At 34.9% G+C, this 20,960-nt stretch overlaps 1 protein-coding gene across 6 annotated transcripts in view; it reads left to right on the top strand.

Moving 5' to 3' along the window:
• ZBTB44 (zinc finger and BTB domain containing 44) overlaps positions 1–15,736 on the top strand; it is a 68,340-nt gene extending 52,604 nt beyond the window's left edge. For 2 of the 6 annotated variants that reach the window (XM_020963773.2, XM_078147099.1), the window contains 4 exons: positions 945–1,029; positions 2,369–2,532; positions 3,995–4,295; positions 7,758–15,736. In XM_020963773.2, coding sequence (XP_020819432.1) covers positions 945–1,029; positions 2,369–2,532; positions 3,995–4,295; positions 7,758–8,040 — 833 coding nt within the window. In that variant the 3' untranslated portion in view covers positions 8,041–15,736. Of the gene's footprint in view, positions 1–944; positions 1,030–2,368; positions 2,533–3,994; positions 4,296–4,831; positions 6,645–7,757 lie in introns of those variants that run through there. The other 4 variants (XM_020963774.2, XM_020963775.2, XM_020963777.2 and 1 more) reach the window with 4 other exon arrangements.
• Positions 15,737–20,960: the final 5,224 nt, after the last annotated feature.

The following is a 20,960-nucleotide window of genomic DNA, read 5'->3' on the forward strand; positions in this document are numbered from 1 at the left end:
TGATTCTGATGGCTAATTCATTTCTAAAAACGTTGATAAGCTAATTCATATCTAAAAGAACTTGCTAAAATGTATTTGGTTCTTCTTTCTTACAAGCATCATAATAAGCCTATCCTGGTTCTCTGCCCAGTAACAGAAGCAGTTTTAGCAGTGCCTAAGAAATTTGTGATGGCCCTGTATTCAGGAGGGCCTGATTCAAATCCGGCCTCAGGCATGTAACAGTTACTAGCTGGGTGACCCCTGGGCAAGTCACTTAACCCCATTGCCTAGCCAAAATAAAAAAGAAAGAAATTTGTGAGCTAAAACTTTACATAGTTTTGCCTGTTTGCACTTCATTTATGCAGGGATTACTTAACTGATGATCCCAACTAATTGGAACACAGCCAAAAACCAGGAAGTATGGAACTATCTGAGAAACCAACTTAGATGTCATTTTCTACACTGAAGTTCACGAACTCTTTGTGTAGGAGAGCTTTTCAGGCCCTCAAGTCAAAGCCTGTTTGCACATGTTTTAAACACAGCTTTGGTAATCTTGGTTGTCTGTTTTCTCAGTCCATAGCAAATTAGAAGCCAAATGGGGAATTGCTATAGAGGAACACACTGGCAGCAGCAAGAAATGCTAGCTTAGTGAGGGAAAAGGTAAAACAACTTCTAAAAACAGACAACTCATGAACATAGCAGTCTGCCATTGTATTTTAACTGCAAGCATTTTACTTTTACTGAGTCCATCACTGTATGAAAGCATCATAAGAATGTCCATTGTTACTAACTCGCGCCTTGCACTTACTAGACATATTAATAAATGTTTTATTTCATTGATTTATGGCCACAGGTACCAGCCTATTACAGACCAAGAGAAATTGCTTACAAGTAACCCAGTGAATTTTTCTTACTTTAAATATCTGAGTGCATATCTGATGAGCATTATCTTTTCTTCTTTACAGGCTCAGTAGATGAAGGAGTCACTGAAGGACTACCTACACTTCAAAGCACCTCCAGCACTAATACTCATGCAGATGATGAAGATCGGTAAGGACAGAATTATTAGGATGCCATGGTCTCTTCCACTTCTACTCAATTGGAGTTGCTACTAATCTCTGCCCATCCATACTTTCTGATCCTGTGCAGTTCTTGTTCATATAACATCCTTTTAGGTACTTGGGTATACATGCATCCATAAATTATAAGTTCTGCTCCATAACAAAAAGTACTAACAAACGGTTTCACTGTATTTGTTTGCAAATTTAGTATTAGCCTGGTGTAGGGTATTAATTATACTTTCTAGTACAAAATGTAATGCTAATTGGAAATGGTGAGCATAAAATAGTGGGGTTGTAGAGAAAGGTGTCAAGTAGCAGTCTTCAGGGCAGGAAATGTAAGTACTCAAGTAGGAAGACTTGTTATAGGTACTCTTGAACAATTTTTCTGCTTGAGCCCAAGGATTTGTTTAAAGGGCACTATCTCTTTTCATAATGTTCTTTATCAAACACGGTTGTGGTTCCTGAAACTATATAATATTAAAAATTTTTTTGTTGGTGTTTATAAATTGGATCTTATTAGTTCACATAGAAATCAATAGTGTTCCATTTTATTGGAAAAACATAAACTAGATAAGAAAAGTGTTAATTTCTGTAAAATACTTAATCTTTTCAAAATTACACATTGAGTTATCTTTTTTGAAATTGTACTGTTTATGTGTCTGAGGGAAGAACAGAAACTGAGCAGATAAAATACTCATTCATCAATTTAGCAAGCATTTATTAAGTGCTACTCTTTGCCAGGCATTGTGTTAAGCAACAGGAATACAGAGGGAAAAAACAAATACTTCTTGCCCTCAAGAAACTTAGATCCTAATGAAGGAAACAAAATGTAAATCCATAAACATTGAGGAATTTAGCTGAATTATATATCATGGCATTTGGGAGTTAGCAGGTATAAAACTTTAGTAAGATAAATACTAATATTCATCTGAGAAACATCTGGTTCAAGGAGAAACTTATTAAAATTAAAGGAATGAAAGGGTCAAACCATTTATACATACATATATATATATATATATATATATATACACACACACACATATACATATACACACACATATATATATATATATGTCCCTGTTATTTCAGATCCAAGTTTAACCAATGATTCTGAACATTCTTTATTCTTAATTTAGAGGAGTTTTTTATGTTTTTCATAATGCTTCAGATACTGGCTTTCTAATCCATCAGTCATGAAAATAAGTTTGGAAAAGTCATTTAAAATTTATTTGGCTTGCCTAAAATACTTCAGTTATATATTTGCCCGGCCTTAAAATGAAAATATGGATGCCTTTTGTGGTTCTTGGTTTTTTTTGTTTGTTTTTTAGATTGGAAAATGTTCAGTATCCCTACCAACTCTACATTGCTCCTTCTACCAGCAGCACAGAACGACCAAGTCCAAATGGTCCAGATAGGCCTTTTCAGTGTCCAACTTGTGGGGTCCGATTCACCCGCATTCAGAACCTTAAGCAGCACATGCTTATCCACTCAGGTAATGTTAGCTTCTCTATAGTGGTTTAAATTATGATGATTCTTAAAATTTGGGTACAGATTTGATTATATGGAAGCTAGGTGTTTCTAGGCTTGACATAAAGCTTTCTAGGGAGACAAAATCCCAGAACTGGAAGGGATGCAGAGATAATCCAGACCAGTTCATACCTGAAGCATTATGCCATAGATAGCATCCCTAACAATTTCTACTTGAAGACCTCCATTTGATGGGAAATGCATTACTTCCTAAGGCAGCTCACTCCCTTTTTTTTTTTAGTGACTTTGATCATTTGGGTTTTTTCCTTATTTGTAGACAGAATTTTCCTTTTCTGAAGCTTCTCCCCAAAACTATTTGTAGCTTTCCCTTTGAGGGTCAAGCAAAATAGATAATAATCCCTCTTCTACAAGAGTCACTATTGCCACCAGACTACCATCTAACCCATGGACTTTCCAAAACTTTATTCTTCTCCAAGCTAAGCATTCACAGTTCTTTTGATCAGATCTTGTATAGCATATTTTAAAGTCTCATCATCACCCTGGGCCTTTCCCTTAGGATTTACATCAACTTTTCTTTCTAAAATGTAGCAGCAGAACTGAATGCAGTACAGGGACAAAAGTTTGACAGGATTATCACTTCCCTTGTTTTGTGGACACTATTTATGAAGGGGTTTGAGTTTTTTTGTTGTTGTTTTTTATTTTTGTAAAAAAAACAGTATAGGTGCAGCTAGGTGGCACAGTGGATAGAGCTCCAACCTTGAAGTCAGGAGGACCTGAATTCAAATATGGCCTCAGACACTTGACACTTACTAGCTGTGTGACCTTGGATAAGTCACTTAACCCCTATTGCTTCACCAAAAAAAAAAAGAAAAGAAAAAGAAAACAGTATAATCTTAGAGATCTTAAGTGTGAGTCATTTATTATTGTTGCTATTAACCGTCAGGTTTTTTTGTTTTACATGAACTATTATGTAGCTTCTCTGTTGCCCAGTGCTTGTGTAATTGAGACTTTTAAATCAAATTGGGAACTTTACATTTATCCTCGTTCATCTCATAGATTTGACTCAATAGTATGTTGGAAAGATGTTTTTGGATTTTGTTTCTATCATCCATCATTAGTTATCTCTACCAGCTCTGTATTATCTGCAAATTTAATAAGTTTGCCATATATCCCTTTAAGTCATTAATTAAAAATTTGAACATGACCATATGATTTACCATATCCCCTCATTGAAGCAATAATCATTTGGTTTTACCATGACCAGTAATAGTGGCACACATCACTATTCTGTCTCCTGTTTCTGAAGCATTCTAGAGAATGTTTTTTGCTAATAATTTTGGGTTTTAAAGTTGCATATGGCAACAAAATTGCATTTTAAAAATCTGTTTCAATAAAATTAAAATCTGTTTGATTTAGGCCTTCCAAATTGTCTCTTTCATAGAAACAATATTCTTTCTTCCCCACAGGCATTAAACCATTTCAGTGTGATCGCTGTGGGAAAAAGTTCACCCGGGCTTACTCGCTAAAGATGCATCGCCTAAAGCATGAAGGTAAACGCTGTTTCCGGTGCCAGATATGTAGTGCCACTTTCACTTCCTTCGGGGAATATAAACACCACATGCGGGTTTCCCGGCACATTATCCGCAAGCCTCGGATTTACGAGTGCAAAACTTGTGGCGCCATGTTCACCAACTCTGGAAATTTAATCGTTCACCTGAGGAGTCTGAATCATGAAGCGTCAGAGCTAGCAAACTACTTCCAGAGCAGGTGAGGTGCACAACAAAAATCTAACCAGGGAAACTGCTTTTCTAAACTCTCTCTTCCTACTTTCAGGGCAGCCTGCTGTGCTTTTTATCAGGTTTGCCAGCTAACTGCAGTCACATTCACTTTTAACTCCCACTCCACTATCCATAATCTGATCACTTCTTAGTTGTATACATTTTATATGCTCACTATTAAGATTTTTTACAGTAATCAGAGCACTTTTAAATGTTATTTTTAAAATAATAGTAAGCTAACAAAATCATTCTATAAAATTAATGTTATTTGCATAGTGGACTACAATTAGCCATATCAAATAATATTTGGCTCTAATGAATTATTTCAGACACTTTTGGGTAAGAATAGATGTTTGATCATTTCTTTTTTCTTTTAAGCCCTATGAGAATATTTTTATCAAATGGAATATTTTTATAGAGGAGCTTTGGAGTATACTATGATAGATAAATTGCATTTATTTCCTTTTTACCATTTTGAACAAGATCAGTAAAATAATCCCTTCTTTCTTTTGTCTTTCTCCTTAGGTAGACTGCTATCAATAATAATTTTCAGAAGAGTTACATTTCTATTTTCCCCCAATTTTTTTAGTACTTATTGAAAACTGCCTGTGTCCTGAGCTCATAAACACTATAACATTCTTAACTTTCAAGTTAACATTTATAAAAGGATTTTGGTTTTTGGCAGTGTTCTATTTGTTACCAACGTTCTTTTTTTCCTGAAAGCAAAACATTCTTATTTTAGGGGCAAAATTTGCTTAGTATATTTAGTTCCTGCTTCCCAAATATTGGTCTCCCTTTGGTTGCTTGGCACAGTGGCCAAGTTTTAACTATCCTTTCATTGGTAAACTGAATTTTTTATATCTTTATGATTCTCATACTATAGAACTTTAATTTTATGTGTACAGTTTTCTCTAAGTTGGAAGATTATAATTGATTATGTGAACCAAGTAAACTTATTTAGGCATTATACTTTGAACAGCAAATGAATGTGGTTCTTTTGTTTTATATGTCTAGTCTCCTTTCTAACATCATCTTAAGATTTTGTCAAAATTTGTACATTGGATAAATGTTTGGGCCCGTGCAAATTTTCATTGTACTTTCTTTGATTACTGCTAAATGGTCTGATGGTAAAATGTCCAGTCATGAAAAAAGTTATGCCCTAACAGTGAAATTTTCTTAACTCAGACATGATGAAAGACTTAGTTAATCAAAATTGATGAAATATTTAAAGCAATTAGAGATATTGAAGCAATAATTTTTTAGAGGTCAAAGTATATCCCTTGTGTAGTGAAATTTGCATACAAACAGCTACATGGTGCTTTGGATAGAGCATTGGACCTGAGTTCAAATTCTGCTTATATACTTAGTAACTGCAACTCTGGTCAAGTCTCTTAACTTTTGTTTGACTCAATTTCTTCTTCTGTAAAATAGCACCTTCCTCCCAAGGTTGGTTTTTGTGAGGAATAAAGTGGGGTAATAGTTGTAAAGTTAAAGTGCCTTTGTAAACCTTAAAGCACTGTTCAAATGCTAGCTGCTGTTAACTACTGTTATTACTGCCACTGCTAATTACTGCTTAAAATTGCTATTGGAATTTGAATGAAAATCTTTTTTGGAGAATTAATTCATAAGTATTTCTTCTATCTTCACCCCAGTGTCTGAGAATGACTTGATTTTTTATTTTTCTGCTAGGTAAAATATTCCTAAATCCAAGTATGCACAAGGATTTAGCTCCCTAAATTTATTGTCTAGTACGCAGGTGCAGAACCTGCAGCCTCAAGATTACATGTGGCCGTCTAGGTCCTCAAGTGCAGCCCTTTGACTGAATCTGAACTTCACAGAACAAATCCCCTCAATAAAAGGATTTGTTCAGTAAAACTTGGACTTAATCAAAAAGCTGCATCCGAGGACCTAGCGGGCAGTTCCCCACCCCTGGTCTAGTATCTTTTTGAGGTTGGATTTGTATATAGTTTACCCAGCAGGGTAAGAAACTGAGATAAATACTGACATTTCATTCAAAAGATATGCTTGTTTTAATGGATATAGTGATAAGATCAGTTTTGTATTTTCATAAAAGGTAGGATATAGACTGTCTCTCTTTTGGCAAAATATTTTTAAAATACTCCCATAAATGCAGTGTTTTTATGTTGCTAGATATATCTGTAAAATTGGAAAATAACACTTTCCTTTAAAATAATTTGCTGTTCATATTTAAAAGCACCATTGTTTTTGTTAGTGTGAGCATGTATTTTACTGACTCCTGTTAGTATTTAGAAGCAATTTTCATATTCTTAAGCATTAGGACAAGTGCCTTTTATGTTTCTGACACTTTTTAATAAAATCACTAAGATGTAGTATTCTTTTTTTACAGATTCCTTAATTCTCTGTTTGAGTATTACTAACAGAAGAAATGTTTTTTGTTTTTGTGTTTTTTAACATTCTTTGCTAGGTAAAAATGTCCAAAATCCCTGCTCGCCACAAATAGTTTTAAAAATCAACGTGTAGAGTAGTTGATACTTCTTCTTGTGTTTATGCAGTTAGGCATTCTTCCCTTAATTTGCCCATCAAGCAGATATTTTTCTGTCAATGGATTGTTGACAGTGTTTTTCAGATGCAGATATTGAGCTAAGGATGACAGGCCCATTCCATTCTTAAGCACTTTTAGATAGCATATTGGCATTTTCAGCTTTTTAGGTACTTTGATGATTAGATACACCCTGTTTACGTATACCCTCTAATAGCTGTGCAGATAGTTTTCTTTTTTCTTTAGAGAAGAATTTAAGTGTTTTGATATTTAATATATTAATGTAGTGTTCTTGGGTTTTACCAGTTAAACAGGGAGGCACATCTAAAATAAAAGGTTGTGGTAATTGCTCCAAATACCAGTTATGTAGACTTTATTTTTCCAGTATGTGGACATAGTTTTGAAAGCATTCTTCAGCCCCTTTACACACTTTAACATATTTATAAGCATAGTTATGTCCCTCATAGAACATCTCCTCTCCCTTCCCCCCCAAATTCAGTAATATTTTCACTATCTCTACACACTGTAGTCTTGAAATATATGTATGCCTACTAGCATTTCATTTTTATTTCTGATTAATGTAGGAATTCGTATTCCCAGTTTAACATTTTCATAACTTTTGAGTGTAGAAATACCCTAAAGATCATTTTCTTAGCCGAAAAGAAATATGATGTGATTATGGTAAGAAACTTTAGAGAGGACAATAAACTAGAATGTAAAGCTGTTGTAGAATTACAAGCAATACAAAATACCACAGGTTTGGTCTCCTTTAATTTTACTTAGGAGCAGTGCTATAAGAAATACCTATGTTGCAAATCAAATTTTCTTTTCCTTTAAGTTTTAGTAATAATTTGGTTGGGCAAGGACTTTACTGCAGTTAATGCTTCTTGGAAAAATAACTTTGTGTTTTGTCCTTTGCCCCTCATTTAGTGATTTCCTAGTACCGGACTACTTAAACCAGGAACAAGAAGAGACCCTTGTTCAGTACGAGCTTGGAGAACACAGTTTTGAAAGCAGTTCCTCTGTCCAAATGCCTGTCATTTCACAGGTCTCATCAACTCAGAATTGCGAAAGCACTTTTCCCTTGGGGTCTCTTGGTGGTCTGACAGAAAAGGAGGAAGAAATGCCAGAGCAGCCAAAGACCAGTGCCAGTACTGAGACAATTAGAGATGACCCCCCAAAATTGGAGCTATCTTCTATTACTATTGAATAATTTCATGGTTTGGCGTTGTTTTTGTTTTGTTATGTTTTGTTTTATTTTAGAAAGTGCCTGTGCTTGGTTCTGTACATTTTTAGTTTAATTTTTTAAAGAAGAAAGGGTGTAGTGGGGGGAAATCCTTTTTATTTTGTAGCTATGCTTTAAACAGAAAATTGCAACAGGTGTCATATTTTTCATGACAAAGAGATCACTCTAAGACTGAATGGAACAGTAAGATCATGTCAAATCAAAATAGAAGCTGTGATACACTTAAGGAAAACTGACTGACTCAAAACACTTAGTAATTTCTTCTTCCACCATTACTGTAGGTTGCCTCTTGTCTGCAAGCCATTGGGGAAAGAAGAAAGCAGAAGACTTTTAATCTGACTAAAATGCAAATATATGCCAGAAATATATTACCATACAGACCAATATACTAAGTAGATACTTATCCCTCTACTTAGACCTTGAACAATATTTTGTAGAGCCTACTGTTTTCTTAAACTGTTTACAGTAAAGTTTTTGTTCTCAAATTGTTATGGTAAATATTTCTGAAACTTAACGAAATTGCCTTTTTGAAGCTTTGTTATTCTTTTTTTATGGTACTCTATCCTTTAATGTTTCACACTTCTCCAAATGCATATTTCTTGCTTATGTGGAGATCTGCAAGAAACTATGATTTTTCTTTTAAGTCCAGCTGTGCATTTAGAAATTGAGAGATAAGGAGAATAATATACATTCTGTCCTAAAACAAACTAGTCTACACATCTTCATGCCATAATTTTTGGCTGAAAGCTTGGTTTACCTGACCTATGACTGTTGACGTTTGGTTTATTAAGTGGTTTATTGTCCAGTACATTTTCTTCTTGCCCCATCTTCAGTTGTATTTTATTTTTCAAATACTGGCCCAGCAGCAAATTTATTGAAGGAAAAATATTGGAGTCTTTTATGTTTATACATATGTATATATACTGTTGGTGATTTTTATTATTCTGTTTGGGATAAAACAAGGAGTTCTCGGTAGAGGCCAAGTTCTTAACCCAACAAGGGGCTGTTTACAAAAAGTCTGATAAATTATTCTTTTTCCAAAATATTTTAAACTATTGCCAGGTTTATTAAAGGCAGCAGTTACTAGAGCTTGTATAGACACTTAAAGCAATAAAGTAAGAAGTTTGTGGTTCCATTTTTTTTCTAGCTTTAAAAAAGACTCAATTGGAACTATTGGTCTTATATTCATGAAGGCATCTGCAAAGATCTGACAAGTACAGTTAGGGTAACAGTAACATTAGAGCATTGGATTAGTGGGTATTCCTCATGCTGCTGTGGTATTCAACTCCCTGAGTCAGAATTGAAGCTTCTGTGATGCTAGTGATTATGTTCTGTAGCACACCTAGTGCCATTAAAGCATCACTGATCTTGAGCCTCCAAAGAAAATATATGTTGATTCCACGGATTATAAAATTTGAAGTAATCCTTTGTTTCTGCATATAGTTACCCAAAGTAAATTATAAAAGCACTTGTGTAGAATATGAAAAGGAAATGGCAAAAACAATTCCCTGATTAAAACATAAACTATCTGCATTGTTGTCAGGTGCTGGGCAGTAATTGTAGAATTATTTTTAATAGAAATATGCTAATTTCATTGGACTAGTTTCCATTTCAAAAATTGACTAATTCATTGTCTAAATTTAATCAAATTTTGAGTTGTTTCTCTTTCATGGCTTTATGAAGGTAGAAATGCTGTAAGATTATAAATTATATTCCTTTATAACAGAATTTACATAATTTCTTCTGAAAGATTTTAACATTAAATATTTTCTAATTTTTACAGACACAAAGATAGGCAAAAGTTAACTCATGCAGATTTTTCTTAGAATAAAAAGGTACTTGCTCAACCTCCTTCAAAATGTACTTACCTCATCTTCCAATCTTGCTTCCATCTCCCTACCCTGCTTCCATGAAACTGTTGTTGCCAATTTTGTACCCAGTTATAGGGCTTACCTGTGAACTTTTTAGGAAGATAAGTTAAATAGTATACCACCAGTTACACTTTTTTGCTGACTGGGTTGAGTTACTTTTTGCAACAGTTCGTCATCTTTTTGAAACAGTGCTGCATCCATACTAAAGAATATAGGCTTTTAAATTAATTTTAATGTATTGTCCTATCTTTTTCTGTTACATAATAAATGAAACTTAGTTTCTTTTTAAATCAAAAGCAAGAAGTGAACCTCCTCCCCCTTCTTCCCCACCAAAAAATCAAGGAGTTAATAGTGTTCCCATTTTTTTTGAATGGGGAAAAGTGATAAAGTGTCCATAGTGAATATGAAGCATTCATTTCTCCCTTCTTTTTGACATTTTAGTATCTCTTCCCTTTTTATTTAATGTCGATGCACAGCTACAGAAGGAAAAGGCAGTGTTCAGGGTAGAAGGAAGAAGTAGGTAGAATTAAATAATTCCATCTGAGCTTCCTATCCTGTCCTGAGAACTGAGCAATAAGGTAAGAGAGCTCTATATACGGTAGTTGCTCTCAAGAAGCCTGGCTATATTCTCAATGTGAAATAAGCAACACTGGATACTCTCTACAAATGGAAATTTCAAATGTCCAGATTTCCAGGTTTGTGTAAATTTTAACAGCCTCTTAAACTTCACTAATTCCTTACTACTTCCATTTCCCTCTCTTCCCCACCTCCCCCCCCAAAAAAACAACTTATACTAGGTATTTAGCAGATATTTCCTATGAGAACATTTAAATGAAATCCTTGGTTTGTTTTTGAGGGGAAAGGTAGATAGTTTCACTAAAATACATTTGGTACAAGGATATTTGGCTTTTAGAAAATTATGCTATAGAATTATTGCAGATATTATGTTTATTTCTACTTTTCTTAATTTCTCTAAAAGGGCCTGAAAGCAATTTTTATTATTAATTTGTGGGAGAGTATACAAAGGGGTGAAAATACCAGTGCTTGTTTTATTTTCCCACAGAAATTACCACCACAGTACCTAAGCATCAGAATGTTTTCATTTAGATTATTTAATATAGCTATTTTTTTATGTCCCCCAAAACGTAGTGCTATGTTTTAATGGGCTTAAAGTTTTAGGATGTATCACAAACTGTCTTTTTTAAACTAAGGGTTTTATGTAAGAAAAGCTTTTATTTTTAATCTGCTAAATAAGTCTAGTGTACGTTAGAAATGAGCAAAGGTGCTCATAACTAACCCCTTGATGCCAGGTGTCACAGCTACATTAGCTCATTCTGTCTTAATTCTGTTCTTTCCATTAGCAATGGTGAAAGTTCACTGTATGCCATTATGCATAATAATATGTATTGGTCAGCCCTTTAGCCCTAGGCCACAGAAAGCATTACAGGCATTTTAGCATCACCAGTGTTGTTCTTCTCAGTATTTAAGTTGTAAATCTACTTAGGAAAGGGGGATGTATCCAGTCTTGGGGCTAGGAGGCAGGGAAGAATTGGTATTCTGTTATGTAGTATTAGGTTTAATTTTTCTGTAAGAGGTTATAAATGGGGAGTCTTGATGTTATTATTATGATGACACAGTTTCAAAAAAATTTAATGAGTTGTTGGACTACTCTTAATTTGAATTTTAAATAATACACATTTAATCAATCCAATTATTAAAGTTTTCAAGTGCAAAGTTGACTTAAGGGGGTAAAAATATTTGGGTAGTTAACCACAGTTTAGTCTTACACTTCATTATGCAAAATTATTTCAAATTCAGTTCTGGATCACAGTAAATATAGCTCCATATGTGTCCTTTAGTTCTTTAAAACAAACAAGAGTCTGCTATCTTGCTAAAATATTTTTCAGTAGGTTAAATCTGATAGAATGTTTAGCAAACTTAATTTACTGTTAATTGCTCAATTAAATTATGCCTCCTGAGCCAAATTCTTCTAGTACATACATTCTTGACTAAGAGGAACTCCTTAGAAACTGATTTAGCTTTTTCAGTCTGCTAGGGTTAAACTATTATTGATCTTATTGGTCCAAGAGTTAGTGCAGTAACCAAAGCTATATAGAAGGAACTTGTTTACTGGTTCTCATTGTGAAGATTGTTTTGTAATGCTTTGGTCTTTGTGATTTATTGTAACCAGCCCCTCCCCCAAAGTATTTACCATTTACAGCATAATTCAGTAGCCATTCTGCAGTTGTGGTAGTATATAAAGAAGTTTATCTTTAACTGAAGTGTTTTATGGTTTAACTGAGGGATTTGGATTGTGGTTACAAATCAGTTTATTGACATCTCTGTCTTGCTTTAAAAGACTGTCTCATGTGGGTGTAGTTAAATAATTTTTCAAATAATTACATGGATTTAAAAGTATTACCATTCTGAAGTAAATAACTGAAAGAAATTATCAAAATGACATCTCCTTTCCATTTATGATTGACTTAAAATACTCAAATACTAACCTAAGTTTCCTTTCCTTAAGCAATAAAACAAAATTACAAAGATGTGAAAAAAAATGATATTTTGGAATATATACTTTGAGGGGTTTATAAAGCTATGAATAGTCCCATAGGCTTCTTAAGTAAGTTATCAAATTTAAAACATTAAATTGGGCCTCTATTAGTCCATACCTGATTCCCCCTTTTGGTTTCAAAGTTGTTTGACAATGTGGCTATTTATTTGTATTTTCTTAGGAATCCCCCAGTTAGCCTCACCATGTTTAGTGGGCAATAGTGATTCAAGGTAAAACACATTATTCTGAATTAACTGTTCACTGGACCAGTGTCAGATTCAATGAAGAGAACCATCTCTGACAGTTGAAAGTATCGTTTTACATTCAATACAACTAAGGCCCTAAGTTATTTGAGGCTACAGCAGTTTGTGGGAGAATTGTTAATAGAAGTCTTATTTTCTTTTTCAGAAGAAAACTTTGTACCTTCAACCTTTCGATTACTTTTTACACTCAAACTAGTCACTGCATTTTTCTGTTTTGTAATAAACTGATGCTCTTAGACACATTTATTATGTCATAATGAATATAGTTTTTGGGGTAGAAAAAAAGTACAAAAGGATTGAGTTTGTGAAAGTGAGATTCTTAAAACAGAAAAACTTTTACCTAACTTGCACACTAAATTCTCCTGAGATAATATTTCCATGTTTATATAAGTAGTAATATATTCATAGCCTTCATCCATATAATGCTGCTGAGGTATATAATTTGAGATTGTCATAACAAAGTTCATTTCATGCCTCAGTAACTAAGCTCCTGTCTGTAGGTTCCAAGTGGGATCTACCTTATACCAAATTTCACTCTATAGCAAATACTATTATATTGAATTTCTAGTGTACATAATAACAGTTTGCAGAGAGCTTAGGAATGCAGCTAACTGTATTCATACTTTTGAAAAATAATTTTTTGGTCATTTAATTTTGAAGTGCCTGATTTAAAAATTCTTCAGTTGCCAGCTCTGTCTTTTCAATTGATTGCATTTATTGGTTAGGCTTCTAGTCTAGATTTTAACTATGATCTTTTGACATACTATCACTTTGTTCATTCAGATTTTAGTTTTGTGATTCTTAAAATTCCTGGTTTTACACACACACACACACACACACACACACACACACACAGAGTTTATAACCGTAGCTGAATTTCATGATGCAGTTTAAGGAAACCCTCTCCTTTCATGCTGGACAAGTTAAAAGTCTCATTGATGAATGCTCACATACCAAAGTACATCTGATGAGGGAGAAATGTTTCTTCCCTGCTTTGAGGGAACACTAATCATTTCCCTCTTGATGTACATTAAGTTACTGTTACCATTAGTAGAAACTGTTCATTTTAGGAGAAGTCTGTCTCTAGGCCCATAGGAGCAGATACTTAGAGCAAAAATCTTTGTTGTAAAATTATAAATATTGTTTCCTTAGGTGGCTTATTCTAATTATCAGTTTAATTCTCGTGTTGACATTAAAGTCTCTCATACTGAGAGAATAGCAAAGTTTTGAAAATTGCACTGCTTTTCAACTTTCAGGTGCCTGATATGAATGATTCGCATCAGGTATTTGGAAGGAATAAGACCATGAACTTTGTTCATTTTTTTTCCTAACAAGTAATGGCTTCCAATGCTTATTATTACAAGAGATTTTAAAACATTGTTTTAACTTAAAAAAAAAACCTGTGATCCCCCAAAACTTGGTTTTGGTCTAAGTTTCCAAGACCATATAATTTCTCTGGTTTCTGGTGCCTCGTGGTGCATCAGATATTGCCTGCCTCTTTTTGGGCATCTTTGTGGCACCTTATATCCAACTTGGAGGATAGTATATGTCTCAATTGTACATATACCATCTTTTCAAAAGCCATTTTATAAAAGTCCTAGTATTTTAATATTTAAATATATATATATTTGTGAAAGATACTTTTAGAATGGACCCCTTTTTTTTAAAATTTAAAATTCTCATTTTTTTAGAATAAAATGAATTTTCCAAGACTCTAATTGTCTTTCTCTATAGCAACATAAAAAGATAGTCAAATTGAGATCAAAGGCCATAATCTGACTATCATAGAAGAAATTGGTGGTGATTAATACAAAACATTATGAAAAGCAATGACCCCTAAAGAGACACATGAAAACAATTCATGATTTTAATGCAAGAGAACTAGATTTTTATATAAAAGTGTACTTTTTTTTTAATGGTTTCATATTAGCTGCCATAGTAGCTCAGTGTTTTACAGAGCTAACAGATCTGGCCCCACCAAAAAAAATAAAAACTAGATGAAAACTATATCCCACTGTCTTCCAGATGGGTGACTGTTTTGTTTAACTGATGCATGCTTTAATATTTTGCCTATATCCCTGGCAACAAGGAAATTTGGGGGTGGTTTTCTTAACCCTGCCATTTTATGACTTTCTGGGCACTGGCAGTTTGTGAAACCCTTGAGATAGGATATTGCTGGAGGAAAAATGTGAATTAAATTATGTAGGTGGGTGGTGGTGTGTATTCTCCCACTTCTTCCCTCCCCTCCCCCCCAGCTCCTAGCAACAGTAAAACTTTTAACTGTGCCAGTCCCCAATCACCAGCTCTATGTCCAGTTGTCATCTCATTCAAATATAGCTTCTTTTGGTGACAGTGGCCACAACTAAGTTACTTGGCATGTTTGACTTTCAACAATAGAAATGGTTTGGGTTTTTTTGCTTTTGTTTAATGTGTACAATGTTTAAAAATTCACATTTTATATACTAGTATCTGGCTATTAGTATTTTTCAGGAACCATAGTTCTTGGTGGCTATATATGTGTATATACATATATATATATATATATTTTTGTGACTTTTTTTGTAAACTAAGTGCCGTTTGAACGTTACAATCATTTTTAGAGTTGTTGTAATCAATGTGAATATCATGTTTTTTTAAATCTGTTCTGAGCCTGTAGTGTTTGCTTTGTGATCCTACATGTACTGTATATATTCTGTATAGTAACGTTGTACCGAAATACTAGCTTGTTTGATATAAGGAGAGTTATGTATTGAGTACTTTTTTTTGCTAGCCTGGTTGTTTAATCTTCAAAAAAAAAAGTTTTGAAATACAAAAAGAAAAAAATTTCTCCAAACTGGTCCTTATTGAGGTCCAAAATTGAGGTACAGTTGGGCAAAAAGGGCAGGGAAACTCTAGTTTTGAGTGTCTTTGGATAGAAACATGAGGCTAAGATTTTTTCATTAAAATATATTATTAATGTTTTATGCAGTAAACCTTTTCTATTTGTTGTTATTTAATCATATATTTCTCACCTCTAGCTAAAGTGGTGAATGGTATCTGAGGGCAGAGGAAATGATTGTTCCTAACTTGTCTCTCTGAAAAGGAAGAGGACTTTGCTTGAGGAGAATTTGTTGAGCACCTACTGCATAAAAGCACTGTGCTAGATGCTGTGCCTCAGTGTCTTGGATAAATGTGCAGAGAATTGAACAATTCTCTATAGTGTCTTACACACCCCCAGTAATAGAAAAGACCCTATGAGGGGGGGCTGACTCTGGAACTATCAAATTTTCCTTTGCCTGAAGTCAGTTCTTTAACTCTGATTATACTTGATTTAAGTACACGCCCATTTTACAGATAGTTCTTTCCCTTACAGCATGGATTCCTATCTGTATTGGGAGCGCCTGCTGTATAACTTTGGAAAAGTCACTTATCCTCTTGGCCTCATTTTCCTCATGGAAAATAAGGGGATTGAGCCTAAACACAATTTGAGAATCAGAGGATGAGCAAAGTGACTCCATTCAAAAGCTAGAACTGGCATTAAAAGTTTTTGGTTCCTGTTAGAGTAATACTTTGATATATGTATCTCTGAGTCACCCCTGACACCCTGCTGCTACTATTTAAATCTTATTTCCTGCTACTTAATTGAGTTAACATCTACAAACAGTTTAACATTAATGATTGTCTTTGGCTAGAGTTAAGTAACTTGCTTTAATTTCAAAAGGACCAAAAAAACAAGTTAGCCCCAGACAGGTTCAGATCCTAAATAAAAATGCCTCTTAAAGGGAAGGGTAAAGACCTCAGAAAAGCTACAGTGGGTTATCTTAGGACTTAAAGATCAAACCAAATAAAAATATTTTGAAGCCAAACTTGAGAGAAAAACAGATGTTAACTCTGAAAGGCCACTTTGATAGTTGGCTTGTAAGAAGCTACAAAAGATAGTTACATTTGGATGACAGAATCAGGATCTAATCAGTAAGCATTAAGCATCACTGTGTCCCAGGTACTGTGCTAAGCATACAATTCCCAGAGGTGAGAAATGGAACAGCTTGTTTGTGGAACACCCGAGAGGCTAGTGTCACTGGATCAAAGCATATGTGGTGGGGGTGGGGTACAAAAAGACCAGAAAGAGAAGGGGACTAGCTTATGAAGAGCTTTGAATGCTAAACAGAACATTTTGTATCAGTTCCCGAATGCAATAGGGAACTACTGGAGTTTATTTCAGACCATTGAGACATTGACCAAATTGAGTATGTTCAGATTAGGATAAATTCGACACCAGCTTTATAAGTATAAGATGAAGGAGAGAGATGTAACTGAAAGAGATTATGGGAGTTTGGGTGAGTATGAGTCAACACTGCCACATAATTAGGAAGGACACTGATGAGCTAGAGAGCATTCAGAAGGCAACCAGGACAGTGAAGGAATTCAAAAATCATAACATGAGGATTAGCTAAGGGAACTAGGAATCATTTAGCCTATTGGGGGGAGGAGGAAATGAAGGTTGAGAGAATGGGCATGATAGCTGGCTTTGAATATTTGACGGACTATCATGGAAGAGAAGAATTAAGATTAATTGTTCCCTTTGGGGCCAAGTATGAGAGCAATGGATAGAAGTTGTAAATTTAAGTTTGAAAAGTAAGAAAGAAAAAACTTACTGAGAGCTACACAAAAACAGGACAGGATATATTGGAATAGTGGGTTTCTTCTCCCTGGAGATCTTCATTGTTATGCTGTAGAGGTGATTATTGTTCAGCCTGTCTGAGATTTTCTACTTAGTTCATTTGCTTTGGAACAAAATTCACTCCCAGCCACAAGTTTCTGCTGATAAGATTGAATTGCTGTAAGGTGCACATAAATGGTGAGCTTCTTTTTCTTAAGGCAATTGGGGTTAAGTGACTTGTCCAGGTTCACACAGCTAGTAAGTGTCAAGTGTTTGGTCTAAGGTTGGATTTGAACTCAGGCCTCCTGACTTCAGGCCGGTGCTCTATCCACTGTGCTACCTAGCTGCTCCTGAACTTTTTCTACAGTGTAATTACCCAAATAGACAAAAAAAAAAAATGGGGCAGAAGAAGTAGAGGAAGAATATACTGATAAAACTCTAGTGATTTGTTTTGCCAGAGCTCTGGTGATATGAATCTTAATAATAAAGCAAAAAACCAGGAGATTTAGAATGAGCAACATTTGCTTAGCTGCTCCAACTCTGGTACAAAGACAGCATAGTTGGAGAGAAGGAATAGGCCTGCATCCATTATCTTATTTTCAGGACTCTCTTAGGAGAAACCATGTAAAAATCAGAGTTGAGCGGGCAGAGGGGTGTTTCAGATTTGGAATATTTTATTTCTAAAAGCTCTGCCTTTGAACTTCTTGAGCTGTATTGGGGAAGGTGGGGGATTAAGTTTTTAATTCTTTAGTCATATCTAGCCAGTAATATCATTATCAGTAGGTTTTCTTCTCCATCCCTATTTTATGTTTCACTCTGTTCATAGAAAATCCTACCTCTGAGACAATTCAGTATGACCAAGAAATGGGTCATAAATCTGCATATCAGAATTTTTGCAGCAACTCACTAGGGGAGGCAAGAGCAGAAGGATTTTCACCATCACCATAGTTTGCTCTCAACACATCACATTTCACATAATATATAACATATACAATGAGGAATTAGTAAAAAAGATGAGGCCTTCTGCAGTGTTGAAAAAATCAACCTATAAGCAAATAATAACTGAAAACCAATAAAGCAAATGCAACTGGGTTACCATCCAGAGAATATATCTCATTCCATTCTTCCACCACCCCCAGAAGTGTCTACCTAAGGCTGAGGTAGGGTCAGAGATTGGACTAAGTTCTAAAGAATTCTGGGAGCAGATCTAAAGGAACAAATTTGAAAGATGTCTGGTAAAGCAAGACTCTTAGAATCAGCCTGGAGTCTAGGAACACCAAGTCCCAAGAAAAGGAAATAAATTGGAAATTAATAAAATGTGAACAAGAAAACACACAAAAAAGTCAGTGTCAAGTTTTAAATGGAAGATTTTGTTTGCGTGTCCAGAATGGCAAAAAACAATTATATCCAAATTGCTGCAGTCAAAGATTAGAGGGCAGGAAGAGGATAGGATTCCTAGGCCTTTCTATTAAATGTCATCCTACAGAAAAAGTCCCATTTGCCTAAAATCTAATCTACAAATACTCGACTACAGAAAGGAAAATCTGATCAAGTCCTAACAGACAGTGCCCCATTATCATCTTTATGGGGGAAGACAGTGGTAGGTATGGAATCAAGGCCAGAAAGAGGAAACTGGAAACTGAAAGGACATTTCCCTCACTTTCCCTTGAAGACAAAGGATGCAGAAGAGAAAAATTGATTTGGGAAGTGAACAACTAAAAAGATAGTATCTGGAGGGAAAAAAAGGAGGGGTTTTAGACAACAACTTAAAATACAGGGATTACAAAACACTTGGCCAGGGATGGAATATATCTAACAAAGGTCAGTAAGAATGCATTTGCCCAGTGTCTTAAAAATCTAAACAAAAGAGCTTTAAAATGAAAAGCATGAGTGAAGAATGACTTTATCCACCAATAGAAGGTAGCTACAGTGAAAGGATCGTAGTCAAGATACTCTGAAGTACCCAGGAGACAGTGCAACAAAAAGAGCCAATGCTAAAATCCATGGCCTTATTTGTATACATAAATGCCAAAGGCTAAACCAACAAGGCAGAAGAATTAGAGCTCCTAATGCAAGGCAAGAAGGAGTGATGTGAAATTCCAGGATGAAGAGACAATATGGCTTGCTAGAGTCAGGAATTAATTGAGCCTGGAGAGGAAGCAGATTTGACTTTGCATAGGATAGATAAAAAGATTGACAACAGAAAATAGAATCAAGATAGGGGAAGAGATTGTAAGATAGCACCTAGTTGCCCTTGATGAATTCGAGTTGCCTGGCCTAGGTAGAATGTATACTGAAAGAACTATTAGATATTACTGCTCCACCACCAATGATATTTGAAAAATAGTGGAAAACAATTACCCTAGCACTAGAGAAGGCGAATGTCCCAGTTTTCAAAAGGAAAAAATTGAGCCCATGGAATTGTAGATAAGTGAGTTTGACTTTGATTCCTGTGAAAATTCTAAAATGCATCATTCGAGTGATGATTGGTGAACATATGAAAGGTAAGCGGTAATTTTTTAAAAAAGCATGGTCCACTAAGAAAAGGTCATGCCAGATCAGCCATATTTTTGACAGTGTTCCTAAACTGATCATTAGAATGCCATATAGTTTACCCAGTTCCCTAAAAAGCAAAGCGTTTGACAGTATCTGATGATAGGTGGAAAGATATGGGGTAGATATATGAAATCAGCTGGTTGAATGGCTAGATTAGCCATTAGTGATTTGATATCAGCTTGGCATGAGGTCTTCCCTCATGTAGTTTTCCAAAGAACCATGCTTAGCCCTATGCTGTTTAACAGTGTCATAGATGACATTAAATTTGTAGATGGCACAAAGTTGGTAAGAATAACTAGCACACTGGATCACAAGTTGGCATCCAAAAATAATTTAACAGATAACATTAGACCAAACATAACAAAATGAAATTAATTAGAACTGAAGAATAGCTTAAAATTTGCACAGTGCTTTAAGTATTCTCATCTGATAAATGTAAACTTTAGAAAGTGTAAAAGATCACTTTCACAAGTACAAGATGGTAGACATATTAGCAGTTTGAAAACGAAGTGAAGATTTTATTGGACTGCAATCTCAATGAAGCCAAAAGCATAATGTGACAGCTGAAAAATCCAATGTGACCTTCGGCTGCATTGAGAAGCACAGCTTCCAGGAATAAAAAGATAGTGGTCGTGTTCTGTACTCTGGTCAGACCGCATTTGAAATAACATTTCTGGGCCATTGGCCCAGAAGAGGGCAGCCACAATGGTGAAGGGCCTTCAATTAATATCATAAGTGTGAAATGAATGGATGTACTTAACCTGGAAAAGAGAAGACAGAGTGGGTGGGGAGAGGCATGATTCAAAGGGCTGTTGTGGGGAAAACTTTAAGTTTACCCTGTTTGGCCCCACACAGAAGCAGCTGAAAGTTGTTAAGGCAAAATTTATGCTTGAGGTCAGGAACAACTTAATAGAACTCTCCAAAAGTGGAATGAGCTACCTAGGTAGAGTAGTGACTTCTCTCTCATTGGAGGTCTTCAAGCAAAGGCTTATTGCGTATGC

This window comes from Phascolarctos cinereus, unplaced genomic scaffold, assembly GCF_003287225.1.
Source record: "Phascolarctos cinereus isolate Bilbo 61053 unplaced genomic scaffold, phaCin_HiC Scaffold_726;HRSCAF=1367, whole genome shotgun sequence".
In the NCBI taxonomy this organism is placed as follows: Eukaryota; Metazoa; Chordata; class Mammalia; order Diprotodontia; family Phascolarctidae; genus Phascolarctos; species Phascolarctos cinereus.